General features: G+C 51.7%; 1 protein-coding gene across 1 annotated transcript in view; it reads left to right on the forward strand.

The window, feature by feature from the left end:
- Positions 1-108: 108 nt before the first annotated feature.
- Positions 109-18,012, forward strand: part of SLC43A2 (solute carrier family 43 member 2) — a 31,894-nt gene continuing 13,990 nt past the window's right edge. The window contains exons 1-7 of the mRNA XM_057381562.1: positions 109-150; positions 1,783-1,983; positions 8,906-9,095; positions 10,098-10,153; positions 10,831-10,907; positions 16,893-16,985; positions 17,629-17,762. Of these exons, the coding sequence (XP_057237545.1) occupies positions 1,824-1,983; positions 8,906-9,095; positions 10,098-10,153; positions 10,831-10,907; positions 16,893-16,985; positions 17,629-17,762 (710 nt within the window). The 5' untranslated portion in view covers positions 109-150; positions 1,783-1,823. The remainder of the gene's footprint in view (positions 151-1,782; positions 1,984-8,905; positions 9,096-10,097; positions 10,154-10,830; positions 10,908-16,892; positions 16,986-17,628; positions 17,763-18,012) is intronic.

Raw genomic sequence — 18,012 nt, forward strand, 5'->3', positions numbered from 1 at the left:
CGCGAGCCCGGCACGTGCCCCAGCGGCAGCGGCGCGCGCGGCCATTGGCTGAGGCGGCGGCCAATCAGCGGCCGCGGCTGTTTTGCCTCTGAGGGCGGATAAAAAGCCCGGGTGGGACCGCGGCGGAGCGGAGCGGGCGCGGCACCGGCGGTGAGCGGGGCAGGCACCGGGGATGGCGGGGGAGACACCGGGGGCCGCTGAGGGATGGCCGTGTGTGCAGCGAGCGGGGTGGGGTAGGCACGGTGGGGGGAGAGGCTTGCGTAGGGATTACGTGGGAAGGGGGGCAACGGGTAGAGATGGGGTGCCTAGGGGGGATTCACGCGTGGGAGTGGCAGTGGCGGAGGGAGAGGGGATGGAGAGGCAGAGCCGGGTGATGAGGGAGAGGGTCGGTGAGGGGCTGAGTGGGGAGGGGGGAGAAGGGAGAAGGATGCAGCGGGGCTGTTGGGGGGAACGGGATGTGCCGGGGGGATGTGTGGAGCGGGGTGTGCTGAGGGAGCCCGGGCCGGTGCGTGAGGGGCGGCCGGCGGAGGGGAGAGCGGGCTGCAGCTCCTGCCGCAGAGAGGAGCGCGGGCTGAGAGCGATACCGGCTCTGGGGAGGGGGCTGCGGGCGCAGGGATGAGGATGAGGAGGAGGATGTGATGGAGGAAATGCGTAGTGGGCTGCGCTGGGGCAGCGGGCCTGCGCTGTGGGTGGATGGGTGGGCGTGTAGGGGGCACGGCAGCGGGCTGGCTAACAGGGCAGGGGACTCCGAACCGGCTGCTGGGGCTGGAAAGAGGCCCTGACCCCCAGGCATCACTGCAGGGAGCTGGCTCAGACCCTATCCCACCAAACCCCCTGTGCTGGGGTCTGTCCCTTAAGGRAAGCCCTGGGAAGCTGTCCTGGCTGGGTGTGTGGCCAGCGGATCGCCCCACAGCASGGGCTGAGCTGTGTTTGGGCTGGGAAAAGCCTTAGCTTGTCTCAAAGGGCCACCTGGCTTGTGACACAGGGGTGGCTCCTCGCCTCGGGGCTCCCTAGGGATGCTCCTTGGACAGCCAGGTGTGTTCCCATATTTGCTGGCTCCTGTCCAGCAGGTGTGTTCCAGGTGTGTTCCCATATTTGCTTGTCCAGGGACCGGGACAAGCGGAGCTGGACACAGTTAATGCAGCTGCAACATCTGGAGATGCCGGTGAGCTGTGGTGTCCCCCAGCTGGGCAGTCTGGCAGGCAGCAAAAAGTGCACCTTAGTGAGCCAYTGGTGGATAAACTGAATTTATAGGACCCTCACTCGCCTCCCAGAGCAGGTCTGTGCTGTGGCACGGGGCAGAGCACACCTGGTGGGTCACTGAAGCCATCCCTGGGGCTGTGGGGCCATGTCCCCTGTCCCAGCCCCTGCCTGATGGCCATGGGGAGATCAGGGTGCTGGCTGAAGCCCCCCTGCGCTGGCATTTACTCCCCCAGTGCCTCACAGATGAGGGCAGTGGGCTCCAGGCAGTGGCTGTTTGCTGCATTTTCATACCTGTTGCTCGGCAAGTGGAACAGAGTCCTTGAGCAGGGCCCTGTGTCACACGGTGAGCCCCCGAGGGGCTCTTCCAAGGGCACCTGTGCCTTCCCCATCCCTCCAGGTCGCTTGGCAAGCTGGTACCTGCAAAAACCAGCTCTGCAAAAACCACTCTACACAAACCTGGGTGCCTGGCGTTCAGCTTTGCTTGCGTGCTAGTAGGGAGATTTCTTAAACTGTGTTTTCYCACACTGTTGGAGCGGCGTGTGCCGTGTCTGTGGACTCACTGGAGGCTTTTCCCTGCAGGTTGAGGCTCTCTCTGAAGGAGGCCACGTCCCCAGGCAGCCATGGCCCCCACACTCGCCACAGCCCACCGGCGGCGCTGGTGGATGGCCTCCACRGCCATCATCGAGAACCTGCTCTTCTCTGCCGTTCTGCTGGGCTGGGGGTCCCTGCTCATCATGCTGAAGGCTGAAGGGTTTTATTCCTACCTGTGCTAYGGGGAAGGTAAGGATGCTCTGAATTCGTGTGTGGATAAAGTGCTGCTGGGGTTTGGTGGTGTGGTTCTCAATTTTGGGGTGCTGGAAGAGGGCTGAGTTCCACATCCATCCCAGGAGAGGTGGAAGGGATGTTTGTTTTTTCCAGAAACCAGTGGCCTCCTTGTGATGGTGCAGCGTGCCTGTAGGTGTGCTGTTGCTTTGTAGAGTRATTGGAAAAATAAGCCTATATGGTGAGGTGGAGCTTTTCTGGATGGCCTTTTCCACTTGGCCACGAGTTGTTCCTCTGCAAGGGGTGGCTGAATGGATTCTGGAGGATGATGATTTGTGGGGAGGGTGTCCTGAGTTTATAAGAGRAGCTTTGTCCTTAGTGGTAAGAAAACAAGGAGAGTAGCTGGCAGTAACATCAGGGCAGCCCAGTKCTGCTGTTGAGGAGAATTTGCAGAAGTAAATGTTTCTGGTGTTTGTTCCTCCCCTACTTCAAGGCTCCCAGGATGCACTCAAACCAGGCTGTGTTTCTGTCAGGRCTTGAGATGCATCCTCTGCCCCAGCCAGAGGAAGTGACTGCCTGCCTTTCCCCTTCCAGGCTGTGTCAGCAACAATCTTGTGGTGTGGGAAGGATAATCCTGGGAAAACACCCTGGAGAGGTGGATGTGTGTTCCCAGCCTGGGCATGGAGAGAATTGTGCATCCCACGATGTGTTTGGGTGGTCARTGGGGTTAAAAGGAGCCCGAGGGTGAAGGTGTGGTGTGGATTTGGGAAGCTGCTGTGGTGGCTGAATGTTTGTGTGCTCAGAAAAGGGAAGGGCAGGGTGAAGAGAGGCACTTTGGGCTCTGTCCAGGGATATTTGATGGAGATTAAGACTGGATCAGCCCATTTGGGACTGATGGAGGAAGCAGTTTGTGAAAGGAATTGGAAATCAGTGGAAATGCAGTGAATAATGACTGGGGGCAAAACTGAAATGTGGGAGAACAAAAGTCCAGGCAAAGGTGACAACACTTGCCTGTGACAATACTTTGGGTTTTGCTCATTCATCAGCTGCTTGTTATCTCTGCTGCTTGTGTAGCAGAGCCTGGCTTGGTGCACCTGGCACCAACATGTTCAGGTCTTTTATCAGCTGGAGCTTGGCTGCTCCATCTCCATCCTGTGCCCTGCTCACAGGGCAGCACTCCCACCCTTGTCCCTGTCATTCGGGTCCCCAGGAGCCCTCCAGCCTGGGTGAGGGACAGTCCTAGTGCCTGCAGATCTTGCAGGACTTTCTGTTCAAGGCTGCTGTGTTCTCTCCACATCACRGAGACTTTGTCACAGGCCTGTGTACAAGATCCCATTAAACCGATCAGGTGGAGACTTTCTGCCACCCAGATAATGAGCACCAGAGCTGATAAGCAAACGCTGACTGTCTCCCTGAGCAGGCATTTGCCTGTCTGCTTCCTGAGATGTTCTCTGCTGACAAATGCAGTCACTCAGGGCCCACCTCCTGCTCTTTGCTCTGACTGCTCCCAGTTTGTCCCAAGTCAGTGAGATTCACCTTGGTTTCTCACCCCTGATTGCCAATCTGTGGCTTTTCCCCATGGGAGTGCCCAGGCCCATAGAGAAGATACAAAGTTTGGACTGCTGTGAAATCGCTGCCCTGGGAGCAGCTGCATCCTCCCAGTGGCCAACCTGTGCCCTGAGGCAAGAGAGCTGCATCCCTGAGAAGAAATTTGTGTTGTCAAGTGTTCTCATTGTCCTCAAGTATCTGGCCATCACCACTGATGGTGGCTTGTGATGAGCTTGGGGACATTGATCCATGCTGACTCACTCCTTTCTCTGCTTTTGTCCTCCTTGTAAGACTTTTGTATAGAAGAATCCTGGTTTCTAAGAGTTTTGTAGGGAAGAATCCTGGTTTCAGTGTGGGGAGGCTCTCAATGACCAGCCCCAAGTAGAGTTTTCCCTTTGCTGGGATTAGGATGACCCAGTGGTTGCCTTTTTCAGCCTGACCTACTGAACCCTGCAGCCAAGTGGGCATTTGGCTGGAAGGTTGGTGCAAACAAACCATGCCTAGTAGCCTTTGGGCACTTGTTGTTCTTAAAGCTGCCATGGCCATGTAAGTATGGCAAAAAAGAAAAACAGGCTTTTCCTAATGAGCCAAAGGTTCTTGGCAGGGCTTTCAGTTTGTCAGCAAAAGCTCTTGCACTTTGTGATGCTTCCCAGTGAAAGGCAAAAGCAGACCKTGTCCCTTCTGCAGGTTCCTCTCTGAAGGTAGGAGCAGCTGCCCAGAAAGTGCTGCAGTTCATGAAGGGCTCCTTAGCTGTGTGGGTGGGATTTTACTCGGCCACCCCACAAATGTGGGGTCTGACAGACTCTCAACTCAGTGGTATGAGGGTGGAGATGCACACCTGGGGAAAAAAAAAAAACCTGAAATAACAAAATATTTTTCAAGTTGAGTTGTGCAATGGGGGTTGAGCTGGGGGGGTTCTACCCGTAGGGCCACCTCCTGAGAGGTATGCTTGAAATTCGCTGACAAGGAGYCTGGTAGTAGCACTTTGTTCCCATTTTAATTTTACTACGCTACTACTTGGCCTTTAACCAACTGAAGCAGCATCTTTTATTCGGTGCGAGTGCTGACTCCACACTCTTTATCATGGTTCTGGGCCTTATCAGCTCCTGGGGAATTTGATCAGTCCAGGGCCTTGCCTTGCTGTGATGTTCCTGGGATTGGGAAGCTGAACGCTTGGGTCTGAAAYATGTTTAAAAAAAAAAWGTCCTGAACTTGATAATGTGCTCACAAAGAGCAGAGATAAGGGGCACAGAGGGCTTTCCTTTGAGACAGGGCTGCGGAATACCAAAGGGRTGATAAGCTAATTCACTTACAGCAAGTTAACGAGCCCTGACGTAGTCATAGGGGGAAGGTACTGCCTTGCAGCAATTTTCCCATATTTATCTGAGGTCTGGGGTGAGAAACTCACCAGTCTGAAGGTCCCTTATAATCCGGGGAGATAGGACAACAACGGTTTGACAGCAACGGTTTGTGGACAGGCTGCACACGTGGGGCTGTAAACAGGAAAAGAGTGAACGTGGTAAATGTTCGGTTTGTACAGGAAACACGCTGTACTGATCAGTACCCCGGGCCCGGGTGAGAACTGCTGCAAAATGAAACACCAGCTGGACACACAAGGGGAGTTGCACTCCCCTTGCAAGTTGCACATTGTGCCTCGGTCATATTGTTGGTGACAATATGAGGCTTTCAGCTGGGCACCCAGAGAGGGGGTCCTGGAGGTGCAGGTGGAGGGGCAGGGAAACCCGAATCGATGGCTTTTGCAGTGGTACAAAGCAAGAACATCTCCTCCCAGTTCCCAGAAGTATGACACCATCCTGAAGAGAGAAAACATGTTCTTATGTGGGCAGACTGCAGAATCAGTTGTTTGCACATGTCTTTCAGTGTGCTGTTTTTTTTAAACCAATACTCCCAGTTCTATGCCCTTGATTTCTCTCCTTTTTTTTTCCCTCATCTTTTTTTTTTCTTCTTTTTCTGTAATGAAAAGAGGAGGAAGGTGAGGGGCGTGCAGGCTATGTTCCACAGAGCTATTGTCGGGGTGGCTGGGGGTGTCTTGCCTGTTTAACTCAGTCTGATCCATGAAACAAGATGAAAGGAAAGCTCCTCTCTGCCATCTGAGATGGCAGTCACTCCTGAAAAAGCCAGACGTTCCTCTGGTAATGTGCTCTGTATATGTGTGTGCCTGGGATTTGAAGAGGTCAGTAAAGAGCAGTTAATGATTGACCCTTGCATGGAACCTGCAGCACGCTTAATTTGGGAGAAAGGATGGCTTTAAACGTTCCAGCCTGAACAAATCCCAGCCATGATCTTGACAGAAATGATTATCCAGGCAGCCTTCTCCTCACCTAAGCTGTCATTCTTTAAATAGTAACCTGAACTACTAATTGGGCAGTAGAAATCCTGCTGCTTGTGCGGGGAGTGCTGTAAAAATAGGCAGCGTGTTCTTGTAATTGCTGGTAAAGACCTGTAGCTTCTCCTGGCCTGTCAGTGAGGCAGCAGTGACAGAGCACAGCCCCAGTGCTGCTGCCTTAGCCTGGGTATCTCCTGCCTGTCACACCTGGAATTTTGCATGCAAGGTGGACTTGGCAAGAGGATTTGGGGAGGGCATGGCAGTGGGCATCAAGCCAGCCCTTCCCCAGAGCAGTTTTCCAGATGGAGCCAGGCACGTAGGAGGCTTTGCCCAGGAGTGTGGCGTGCGCCGGGCTGGAACAGGATCTGAGCTGAGATTGAGGGGAAGCTGCTGTTTGCTGTAACCAGGTGCAGTGGGTAGGTGAGCAGTTAGGCAGCTTCTCTGCCCATTAAACCCCTCCTGGCAGCATGTCCTGTGCTGCCACTCTCTGTCCTGTGCCAGCGAGCTGCTGGCACCCAGATCCACGCTGGCAGATGAGATAGGGCTTGGCTGGACCTTGTGCCCGCTGCACACACCTGCAGCCCCTCCAAAATGTTCTATTTATGGAGGTGGCTCAAAGGATCAGGGTGCCAAGGGCTGCTGGAATCGTTTCCATCGTGCCTCAGTGGATCTTCTCTTGTTGCTCAGGGGCTGCTTCTATTTTCACAAACAATTTGTATTTCCACACAGCACTGTTGCCCAGCCCCTCCTTGGAGCTGGCGCCGAGCAGCTGTAAACAAGGTGGTTGATACAGGCAGGGCCTGAAGTTTGGTGCCCCATTCCCAGCCTCCAGGTGTTCAGAGAGGGGCAGATTCCCCTGCTGTCTCTGAGCTGTGTCCTCCTCACCTCCTGGTGTTGGTGCACATTTGTCGTGGGAGGACCAGCAGGAGCTCCATGGGGACACAGAGCAGCTGAACCCATCAAAACATTATCAGGAATTCATATTCTCCAGCTTTAAAGGCTGAATGTTTGAGATCTCTGTGTGGGGAGGGTTATGGAGGCTTTGACACGTGCAGCCAGAAGTTTTAAGGTCACTGTACTGTTCATATCCCTCCACCCTCCTCACACTCTGCAGCTGAGCTATCTCTGGAGAGTGCTGACACAGGGAAACTGCTACTACTTTGTCGATTCCTCCCCCCTTCCTTGTTTTCCCGAGTTTCACCTCTCACCCACATCTGTTTCCTATGAATTTATCATTGTGGAGAGCCCAAAAGCCTTGATGTTGTGGGTGAAAACTGCGGAGAGCCTCCCAAAGTCTGTCCAGGACTGATTTCTGAGAATGTGACTCGGGTTCCTCAGGCTGCAGGGCTGCCTTCTGTGCAGAGGAGATGCTGCTGGTGGGACTTGTGGCATTTTGGGGATATTTGTTGCTTGCTCTGGCTGTCCATGACTGAAGGGGCAGATTAAGTTATCAATCAGAAGCACATGGCAGTGGAAAGGAACACTGCAGTTTGAAACCATCTTTGCAAAGGTGCTGGTGGGAGAAATGCAAATGGGGAGAAATGCCTTCCCTGGAGTGCTGGGAGGGGACAGAAGCAGCTCCAAAGCCTCAGATATCAGTGCCTGAATTCCTGCCGGTAACTGATGGCAGGAGGGTGCAGTGAGGTTTGTTTGCAGTGGACACAAAGCTGGCAGGGTGGTTCAGGGCAGCTGGGAGAGCCAGGGTGAAACCAGTATGAGGCTTGGGCAGAAGGGAGGGAGCTGCAAGGTGGGGCTGTGTTATCTCCAGAGATAACACGGGGAGCCTGAGAGCAGCCAAGGGGATCTCCTCCATGAGCCACACCAAGCAGTAAATGTGAAGTCACTGGCACATGAGGGATTCCTGCTAATTAACTAAACTAACCCTGGCTTGCTGGGAATCTCTAGTGGTGCTGCATGCTGCTGGTTATGGAGGTGACTTCTCCCTCACTTCTCCCTATGTTCCTCCTTTAATATTGAACTTTGTCAGATCAATTATTAAATATGAAGGAGGGTGTTTTATATCACTGGCTTGCAGCAGCAAGAGAGCAAGTGCTTTGTCATACCAGCAAAGGCTYCAGATAAGTGCTGGGAAAAGGAGAGGTGGAGTGCACTGGAGCTGTGAATTCATGGAAATCTGAAGGCACACRTACTCACTCGAGGAGTTGTAAGCAGCCTTAGGATAGGCATGTAGCAGGAGAGGAGTTGACATGAGTAAAAGGGAACTTCTTTCCTTTCTTTCCTCTTTTAATTTTTTTTTTGAACTGTCCTGTTTCTGACTTGGTTACACAACGTGGGCTCTGTGCAGCGTGGGAGTTCGCATACAGAGTTCCTCATGTAAGGGCACGAACAGAAAGCTGCGGATAGAATTGATCWGTGTGACCTCAACCCATTTTGAAAGAATAGAAAATGCCAATTATGGGGCAGGAGTTTAAAGATGCATCAATCCTTTAAAAAGACAGGTGAGCTGCCAGCCCCCCTGGGAGCAGGGCAGTTAAATCCAGGAAGGATTTTTCAGTGCCAGGGTGACTGCTGCAAAGCCATTCTTCATCCCGATGCCTGCAGTGAGGGTAGGAAGCTTTTCATTTGAGCAGGCTGCTGCTCAGTGCCAGGCCTCGTCAGCCTGTTGTCTGCAACCAAAATAACTGATTTGGCTGTGGCTGCCTTTGGTTTTGTTAGGGAAAAGATCTCTGAGAATGTGACAGCTGTAGATTGGGAGGACCTTATTTTTGTATCAGTCCCTTCAGGTTCAGCTGGGTTTAATGCCCCATAGTTGCCAGGCTTTGCTGTAGAGTTGTTTTAACAGATTAGTGAATCTCCATCCTTAGGTTTTCACCCTGCTGCTGCAGGGGATGCCTGTCCCCTGGGTGCCTTTTCCAGCTCAAAGCAGARCTCATCAGGTTTCCCTCATCCTTCTGTTTCTCTCCTTCTCCATTTTTCACAGATTAGAATAAAAACTGGGCTGTGGAGGGGCTTTTCCCTTCCCTCCTTCCTGGAGCACTTCAAACCTCATCCTAACACCCTGCCCTCTCTCCCTGCTCCATGTAGAACCCACCACCAACAGCTCTGAGCTCGACAACAGCACAGCTTCAGAGCACAAATGGCCTTCCTGCAACGCCCAGGATGAGATGCTGAACTTGGCCTTCACCATCGGCTCCTTCCTGCTCAGCGCCATCACGCTGCCCTTGGGGATTGTCATGGACAAGTACGGCCCTCGCAAGCTGCGGCTGCTGGGCAGGTGGGTGTGCTGGGCTCTGCGGGTGGGCTCGGGGCTGATTCCCACCCTGTKTGGGGCAGGTGGGTGCTGTCTGGATGCTCTGCCTGTTGTGGGGTCCCTGCAGCCATGGGAAGTGTGTGAGAGGTGGGGATCTGTCCCAGAGCAGCTCTGGGGTGATTTCAGCCAGCACAGTGGATTGCTCCACCAGGGAAGGGCCTGGAACTCCRTGTCCACACTTCAGCTCTCCAGAGCTGCTTTGTGATCCCTGTCCAGATGGAGCCTGGAGGAAGAGCGGAGTCGTTTGTGAGTCAGGGAGTGGAGCTTTCTCCTTGGGCTGGGAGCTGTGTCCTGAGAGGCACAAAACCAAGATGTTACATCATTGTTTGCAGGCTGGGGAGTTAACTCAGGGATAAACATGTCCTGTTGCCTTTCCCAGGGCTCTTCTCTTCCATGGGGTGTATGTTGCTTTCTGCCTCAAACAGCAAGGCTGTCAACTGCTTCTGTCATGGCATGTAGGGATCAGTGACTTTTGGGATCAGTGGACCCCAGCACTGTTTTAATTGTCACAGTCTTAATGCACTGGACTCAATGAGAAGCCACACTGGCCTGTGGGCAGAGTGGGAAAAACAGGSCAAGCCTCTGAGTCAGACCCTACCAGAGAGGAGTGCAGTGCTGGGGCTCAGAACAAAGGCTGCTGCTGCCTTTGCTCACCTCAAGGTGAGGGCTGGAAAAACTCTGTGCTGGAAAACCAGTGGCAATGTGGGTCCAGACAGAGCTGTGTCAGTGCTGGGAGGAAAGGTTCCTTCCCCAGCCCTTGTGCAAGGCTTGCCTGTAAGACTTGTTTGCCAGTAATATTTGGGTATTTCCCTGGATTTTTTTCTTTCCAAATTGCCAGCTTCCCCTCCCTCTTACAGAAATATTACCCCGTGCTTGTTTCACGAGGCGCTGAGGAGGTGGAAGCAGCTGTAATTGACTGTGGGGAAGGCTGTTTGTGAGAAACTCATGGCTCTGGTTCCCTTGCAGTGCCTGCTTTGCTGTGTCCTGTGTGCTGATCGCCTACGGTGCCAGTAACCCTGACTGTAAGTTGGCCTCTCTCTGCTGAGCTGGGAGCATTTCAGGGCTGTGGTTTGGGGTTTTTGGGGAAGCAGAGTTCAAACTGTCACCCTCCAGTGCTGTGCTGAGGTCTTGCTGGGGATGCAAGGCAAGCATCAAGTGGCTCTGGGAAAGGCTGGTGTTTCATAACACCAAGTGGAGAGTGGAGCAAGGGCCAAACAGCTGAGATACCCAGGTCTCTTAGTTTGATGTTTGGGCAGGGCCAGGTCCTGTAAAGGAGCAATTCCAGACGAGTCCATGCCTTTTCAGGGCTGGGAAATAGGGAACAGGACACAATGTGAAGTTGGCTTTTTTCCCAGAGATGGATGGAGCTTGCTCTTCAGGAGCAGATAGTGAGATGATGCTTTGAATCTGGTTTGTTCAAGTGAACCTTCTTTTTGAGACCCATCAGACAAGCTGCATGCAAATCATTTTGAAAAAGAAATCCATCCTGGGTAAAGATGATCCTATCCTGAACTCTGTCTTGGAGGAGAGCGCTGTCCCTCCCAGTCCATGTGGCTGGGGAGATGGCTGCTGGGTCAGGAAATCATGACATGTCCTGACAGTGTTGATCCACTGAATCAGGGACCAAAGCCCTCAGGGCTCTGCCTTCTTTCCCTCTGCATCCCAGTGAAGGCTAAGGGCAGTTTTTTTATTATTGCAGCGCTGTCTGTGCTGATATTCATTGCCCTGGCCCTGAACGGCTTCGGTGGGATGTGCATGACCTTCACATCACTCACGGTAAGTGAAGAGTTACTACCTGGCTGCTCTATCCCTTGCTGTGGCTGGGAGCTGGGCTGGCAGGAAWGAACCAAGTGGATCTTCTGCCTGTGGCTCAAATAGCACGTGTTTGTGTTTGGTACAAAGGGTCAGTCACCCTTGGGAGCGAGTCCTTGGTTGTTATTCTAGCGCTTGTTTTCCCCGATTCGTTTTTTTTTTTTCACCTGCCCTTTGTATCTCAGGTGAAGGTGGGGGAAAAGAGGAAGTGTTTTTGTCTGGGTCTCACAATGTGCCTGTACATGCAGTGCTCAGCTGCTTGGCACAGGCTGGAYGTGTGTTTGCACTGGATTTAGCACTGACATAGAGCGGGAGGAATCAGCAGGGCACAAACCCTTGCAGCTGGATATGACCAGCTTGCTGCAGGCACAGTCTGCATCTCCCCCAGGAAAATGGTTTTTCTCCATCACAAAAGCTTTTCAGGAGGGTGAGAGTCCCTCACAGGCTTCCTTAGGAATGCTGTGTTGCTGGATGTGCACAGCTYGCTTGGATACGTGGATTGTATGGAAAGCTTTGGTCAACAACTGTCAGCTGGATCTCTGCGTTTTGGGGTTCTTTCTGCCTGGAGGCAGTATCATTCTCCAAATAACTGCTTTATTTTCTGCCTCATTACCCTGATTGTTGCCAGTGTGGCTCAAACAGGGCTGGGTGGAAAGTCGCCCAGAAAACAAGCCTGGGAAGCACCGACTTTTTTTTTTTCCCCTGAGCTGTAGTTGAAAACTTTCAGATTTGGRCTGTGCTACCTCGAAGTTGCTGTTAAAGTAAAACTTCCTGTTAAAGTTACCTTTAATTTAACTGGGCTTAGACACTGGCTGAACGAGGCTTAAACACTGGCTGAACTCCTGAGACCTAAATTTGGCAGAGGCTGGGTTTGCAGAGCACTCTGTGTACCGTGGTTTTGCTGCTGTTGTTGCTTTYATATATTCAGAGCTTTCAAAACTCTGTGCAGATGTTTCTCTCTCCGTCATACATTGTGTTCTTTACTGGGAGCCCTGGCTGTGACCCCRAGGAACTGTGGGGCAAGTGTCATTGTGCCACACTTCAAATAAAAGCAAGGAAGAGAGGAGCACATCAATAGTGCTGTGGGAGAGGAGAGGATTCCCATCCTGCTGCTGCCAGCATTKGTTATTGTCTCTCTGGGTGATTCTTGAGGGGTCACAGATTATTTTAGAACCACTGGTGATGCTGGGAGTGAGGGCAGGAATCAATTGGGTGGGCTGTGCTGTGGCTTTGAGCAGAGAAGTAACAAAGCCACTTATTAGTGGCCTCATTAGCGAGCCAGTTGTGCAGTGCTGAGGAAGAGCAGCAGCAGGGAAAAAGTCAGCTCTTCCAAGAGGAGATCCAAGCCTCGGTGAGGTGTGAAGGAAGCAGCAATGCTCTGAGGTCGCAGATGCCTCAGGTGGAGCCCATCCACTCCAGGCCTTGGTGTGTCCTGTGAAGAGCTAGGCTGGTTTCAGGCCTGACTTCTCAAACCCAGGTGGAGCTGGCTATGCAGCTGCACGGAGGCATTTCCGTACCTGAGGTGTGGGAATAGGATTAAAAATAGTCCCAAGTGGGAGGGAAGCCCTTCTTCACCTGCACCACAGCATAGCCTGTTGGACCCAGCTGTATTTTGGTTGTTGGCAGCTCACAGCTTCACTGTTCTGCCTGCAAGCTGCRTTTTGGTGTGTCAGGAGCCATCTTTCTGCTGTCACAGGGTGATSTCCTTGTGGGTTCCTTCCAGCTGTGGTCCCTGGCGACAGGGAGGCCGGGTGGGAATATAGGGACAGAATGTAGGGAGGACAAGCCTGTGCCTTGTGGGCTGTGGGTGACGTGGCCGTGCTCCGCCTTGTGCCCGGGAGGGGACAGGCTGGATGCTGAAAGGGGACACTCAAAGGACCTTTGTGAGGCCGTTGGTGACCGATGAGCCCTGCTCAGCTCCGGTGCCAAGGGAGCTGGCGCTGGCTGCCACAGGCGCTGGCTGCCGTCACACACGTGCACACCAGAGTCACAGCAAGGTGACTGCCTTCCCTGCCAGCTGCAGGTGACCCGGGCTGCTCCAGGAAATGGGGCAGACCCACGGGTGCAGTGGTCCTTGGCCATCTCAGGCAGGTTTTGGTTGGTTCTTCATGGCAGGGTGTCTCTGAAAGGAGTTTGTAGGGTCGGGATGCTCCCAGGGTGCTGCAGCTAGTAGGGCTTCGGGTGCTGATGCTTCCCAGGGCATGGTGCAACCTGGTGGCAGGGCAGGAGACAGGGATCCTGAGACAGGGATAAATGGGATCTCCGTGGATTAGAGCCTGGGACAGTGCTCCACAAAGCTCTGCCTCTTGAGTTTAAAGCCTTTTTCAGTAACAAGTCCCCAGGGTATCATGAAAGCACATGGCAGGCTGTGGAGCCAAAACAAGCTGCTGTTCCTGGGTGCCTGGGCTGCGGCTTGGGGGATGAGGGGGGAGCCAGCCAAGGGGGCCGTTCCCAGTTCTGGGAACAAGGTCAGCCTGTGCCTGTTGTTCAAATGCAGAGGGGAGATTTCTGCCTCGTGACTTGCTCTCAGCCAATATAAGTGAGGGTTGGAAATGGAAACAGATCCGTGTTGGTGGCTCTGACAGCAACGCAGGAATCTGGCGCTGGTTCTGCTCCGGAGCTATTTCATGCAAAGAAATAAACATGTGTGATAAATTACCACAAAGAGCCTTTTATAGATTGTTCCCTGCCCTGTTTTCCTTTCAAAGAATTACAGCTGCTTCGCTCTGATTTTCTGCTGCAAACAGCTCCCTTTAATCAGGGCAGGGACATCTCTGTGCAGGGAATCTTCTCTGCTTGGAAATGTTAGKAAAACTTAGGGCTCTGTGAGCTTTTGTTTGTTGGAGAATGGGTACAGGAGTTTCCATATGCTTTGGGCAAAGGGGGCAGTTTTTCCTGGAGAACATATTTTAGTGTCTGTGTACTTCCAGATACACCCCCGATAGGGAAAACAAGGTTCAATTGAACAAAAATGCCATTTTTCTGTAGTCTAGTTCCCAATCCCTTGGCTTCCTCCACTGTTCTTCCAAACAGTCTTGCAAGAGGAGGGAAACTGGGTTTGGTAGTAATGCTGTGGTATCTTCTGTATATGGAATGTCTCCAGGGAAAAGCTGGAAAACAATGTAAATTATTTTAAACTCACTGTAGGGGCAGATGAGGAAAAAAATCTGTGAGAGGAAATGATTTATCAGTTCAGGATTACAGACCTGCAATAAAGGACTCCAGTAAAAAACAGTTATGTGTGGCAACATTCACYAAGTGTCTTTGTGACAGGACATAAAATTAATAGTACAGTGAGTATTAGTGACCTTTAAACAAGAGGCTTAAGAGTTTCTGTCGTCATAGGTCTTGCAGAATTGGAGCTGTCATACCAGAATGGGCAGAAGTTAGTGGAGGAGTCACTTCTGGCCTGAGGGGATGAGATCAGAATGAGGATTAGATCCTTTCTGGTGGCAGAAAAACAGAGCTCACTTGCTCTGTGGCTTGTGTTTTTTTGTTGGTTTTTTTTTTTCCTCTGTGGTTCATTTTTTCCAATGCTTGCTGCTATAAAGTACAGCATGAAAAATGACTTGGTAAATATTGCATTTTATTTTAGTAGCTGGTTTTCAGATGAGACTTGCAGTGSTGACACAGTCTGAGAGGTTTTCTGTCTCAAAGGGACTGCTTTTACCCTTCATCTCCCCTCTGCCCCTCCAGGTAGCCCCATGTTTCTTTTCTTCCCAAGTGCTYGGTGTTTCTGCTTTGATTGGGCTGGATAAGACATTAAAGCTCTTCTGTCCATTTTTTTTTTAAATCTAGCTGCTTGCCTGGTGCCAAATTGGATTTTAGGAAATCTTTACCCTTTCTAGGACTTCAGTCCCAATCAAGGMAGAAGCAGCCTTGGGTTCTCCTGGCCATGGCTGCCTGTTCTGTGTCTCCAGTAGCCCAGGATCCACCTGGAAGTTGCTTGTCTGCTGCCTGAAAAAGGTTTTTTTGTGGACTCTGGATCTCCGGGGAAAACCAGCCCGAGCCAAGAAGCAGCTGTGTTTGTGGAGCTCTTGCCCTGCCCTGAGCTCCCCAGCAGGAGCAGCTGTTTTGTTTTCATTTCTGGACATTATTTGAGCTTTGAGCTATTGGGGATGAAGCAAATGCCCAGCCTGATGACAGTGACCACCCTTCCCCGCAGCCCTCAGATATCCCTCTCTGCAGATGCCKCTTTCTGGGAGCACAGATTCAGGCCAGCTCTTCCAAGAGGAGATTTTTTCAGTGCCTGGTAACAGACCTTTGGATCCTTGTGCCGTTTCCTGTCTGCAGCTCCCGAGAGCAGCCTGCTGGCAGCTCTCCCGCATGCGGGGAGCCGCGCTGGCCGCGGGGATGCTCCGCAGAGCAGCGCAGCCTCCTCTGGGCTTCCCGGGCAGCATCAGGCTCGGCACATCGGTTTCTGCTGCTCCCCAGCCTGGGGTTATCTGAGGACCTGGAGGCTGCAGTGCATAGGAAGCTCTGCAGTGAGGCACAGGGATGATGATAAACAGGCAGATGGATCCCTGAGTGCTCCTGCACGGGAATAGTTGTGCTGTAAACACGCTGTGACACGAGCCAGATTTGCTTGCCTTGTATGCCGCTCCTGGGAAAGATGGATTTGTTTTTCAGCAGGGCAACGGGAGTGTGATGGATCAGCTCAGGCTGGTATTCTTGGAATCATTTTGTTCAGCAGCCTCTTTGCCTGGATCAAATGCTGGTTGTGCTCTCAGTCCTAGAAGGCATCTGCAGTGTCCTGCTTTGAGGCCCTCTGAGGCTGACGTGGTAGTGATGCTAAAGTGGGTTTGGGGAGTAAGTGACCCAAAAAAAGGAGGTTGGGAGGGAAATCTGCCAGCCTGCAGCAGAATTTCGGCCTGGTGACCAGCTGCAGGAGGTATCAGCCCAGTTCYCTCTACAGCCTGACAACTTCAAAGCTTGTCCCTGTAATTTCCAGTGTCCAGGCCAGCATTAGTGAGCAATGGAAACTGGTTCACTTCTGGTTGTTTAGGAAAACAGGGAGTTCCTYCTTTCCCAGGAGAGTAGGAAGGTCTCACAGTTATTTCTGCCTTTGGAAGCAGGGCCTGGTGAGCCATCCTGGGAGTGATTTTGCTGTTCAGGTACAGCACAGGCTGTCCCTGCTGCAAGCTTTGCTTTCCCAACAGATCCTTGCAGAACCAGCCTGGTGTGCTCTCAGCAGTGCCAGCTCACCTGATGGGAGCCCAGGCAGTGTAGTGGGGTAGGTGTTCAGGTGTTGCTGCAGAGCTGAGTAGTTGTGCTGAGCAATAAATGGTTGGATATCTGCTGTTTGTGATTCCATTCCTGTGCTGAGGCATCTGAGCCATGCCAGTGATGCAGAAATGATCAGCACAGAGAGTCTGCTGCCACAGAAGGAGCTGTGGAGATGGCTAGAAATGGAAATGCAAACAGCAGCACCGATCGTGCTTGTCTCTGTTCCTTCTTGTTATAACAGGAACTTGCTGGTCTGCTGCTAAAAATTTGGGTGCTGACCCGAGGTGCATAAACAAACTTGGCAGTTCAGGGTGTGTTAAAGACTTCAGCCCRTGTCTAACAGCCCTTGAATAAAAAGAGGGTGATAAATAGAGAATTGGGGCACATTTGTGGGAGAGGAAAAGTGGTGGTTACAGGTTTGGGGTAAGGAACTCAAAGACAAATGCTGCTGTGGTAAAGGTGACCAATGCAAAATATGCTGTCGGTCTGGCAAGAAGCAGCGTCAGTAAGCACATAAATCTTGGATTGTAGACATTGCCTGTCTCTGGAGACACCAGTGCAAGCTGCAGGGTAATGTCCTGAAGAGCTAAGTCATGCCTGAGTAAAACTGGCTGCTTCACATGCTGGTATGCAGGAGAATTAATCCTGAAGGCCAATATCTCCTTGAGAAAGCCTCCTTCCCTTGGCAGCAACCTGTTTCAACCCATTTTCCTCTTTCCCCAGCTGCCCAACATGTTTGGTGACCTTCGCTCCACGTTCATYGCTCTGATGATTGGCTCCTATGCTTCCTCTGCTGTGACTTTTCCAGGAATCAAGGTGAGGCCATGGGATCAAGGCTCGTGAGCAGTGGTGCTGTGCTGACATCTTGCCCTGTTTAGCAGTTATGTGGCAAGAAAGAGGGACTGTTTGCTAAAGCATTTTTTTTAGAGATGTGCATTTGCAAGATTCAGTTCCTGTCTGTATTAAAGGCTTCCTAAGAGACTGCCTCAAGAATGAGGCAGATTAGAAACATTTTAGGAGTGCTAAGTAGAAGTGAAAAACTAAAGATMTTTTTTAGAAAAGGCTGCTTTGTTAATCTCTAAGGAGTGTGTATATATAAATTTATTCTTTTTAAATACACAYGTAATTAATCTGTGTGATTGTCACCAATGGCTGGCTTTGAATGTAATTTATTGCTGGCAATGACACTGAAGGGACAAGAGATGGTCACCTGGACTGCCTGGATAGATCACCTGGGGATGACCCAGGGATGTCTCATTGCAGTCTCTGGTGTGCAGGGAAGTTCCTGCTGGTTTTCCAACAAACTCCTTGTCACAAAACTGCTTTTGTTACCRCTCAAGTTTAACCCATTTGAAATGTATCATGATGAATTCATTCCCAATCCCTCTCAGACCTCATCCCAAGAATATTGAATATTTCTGCTCCTGTAGCCAAAACCATATTCCCTTGTGATTTCCAGGTCATTTATGACTTTGGGGTCTCCTTCATYCTTATTCTGCTTGTCTGGGCGAGCTGTGCGGGACTCGTGTTCCTCAACTGCTTCTTCAACTGGCCCCTGGAGCCTTTCCCAGGACCAGAAGACATGGACTACTCGTAAGTCTCCTCCAGGGCTAATYCCATTCCTAATCCTCCAGGAAGAGCTGGCTCAAAGAATTTAGAGGAGTAGACAGGGAACCCCTTGCATGTTGTTTATTGCTGCCACCTCTGAGGATGAGGATTTATGCCTGCCATTAGCATGTCAATACCTGTGGAAAGTGGTAATTCCAATGTAGGAATTATGAAGGAAAAAGGATCTGTTCCCGGTTAGAAGTATTTGGTATTTAATTGTGCCAAGTTGGCCCAG

This window comes from Malurus melanocephalus, unplaced genomic scaffold (genome assembly GCF_030028575.1).
Source record: "Malurus melanocephalus ecotype Western Australia unplaced genomic scaffold, MMel_1.1 scaffold_515, whole genome shotgun sequence".
Lineage (NCBI taxonomy): Eukaryota > Metazoa > Chordata > Aves > Passeriformes > Maluridae > Malurus > Malurus melanocephalus.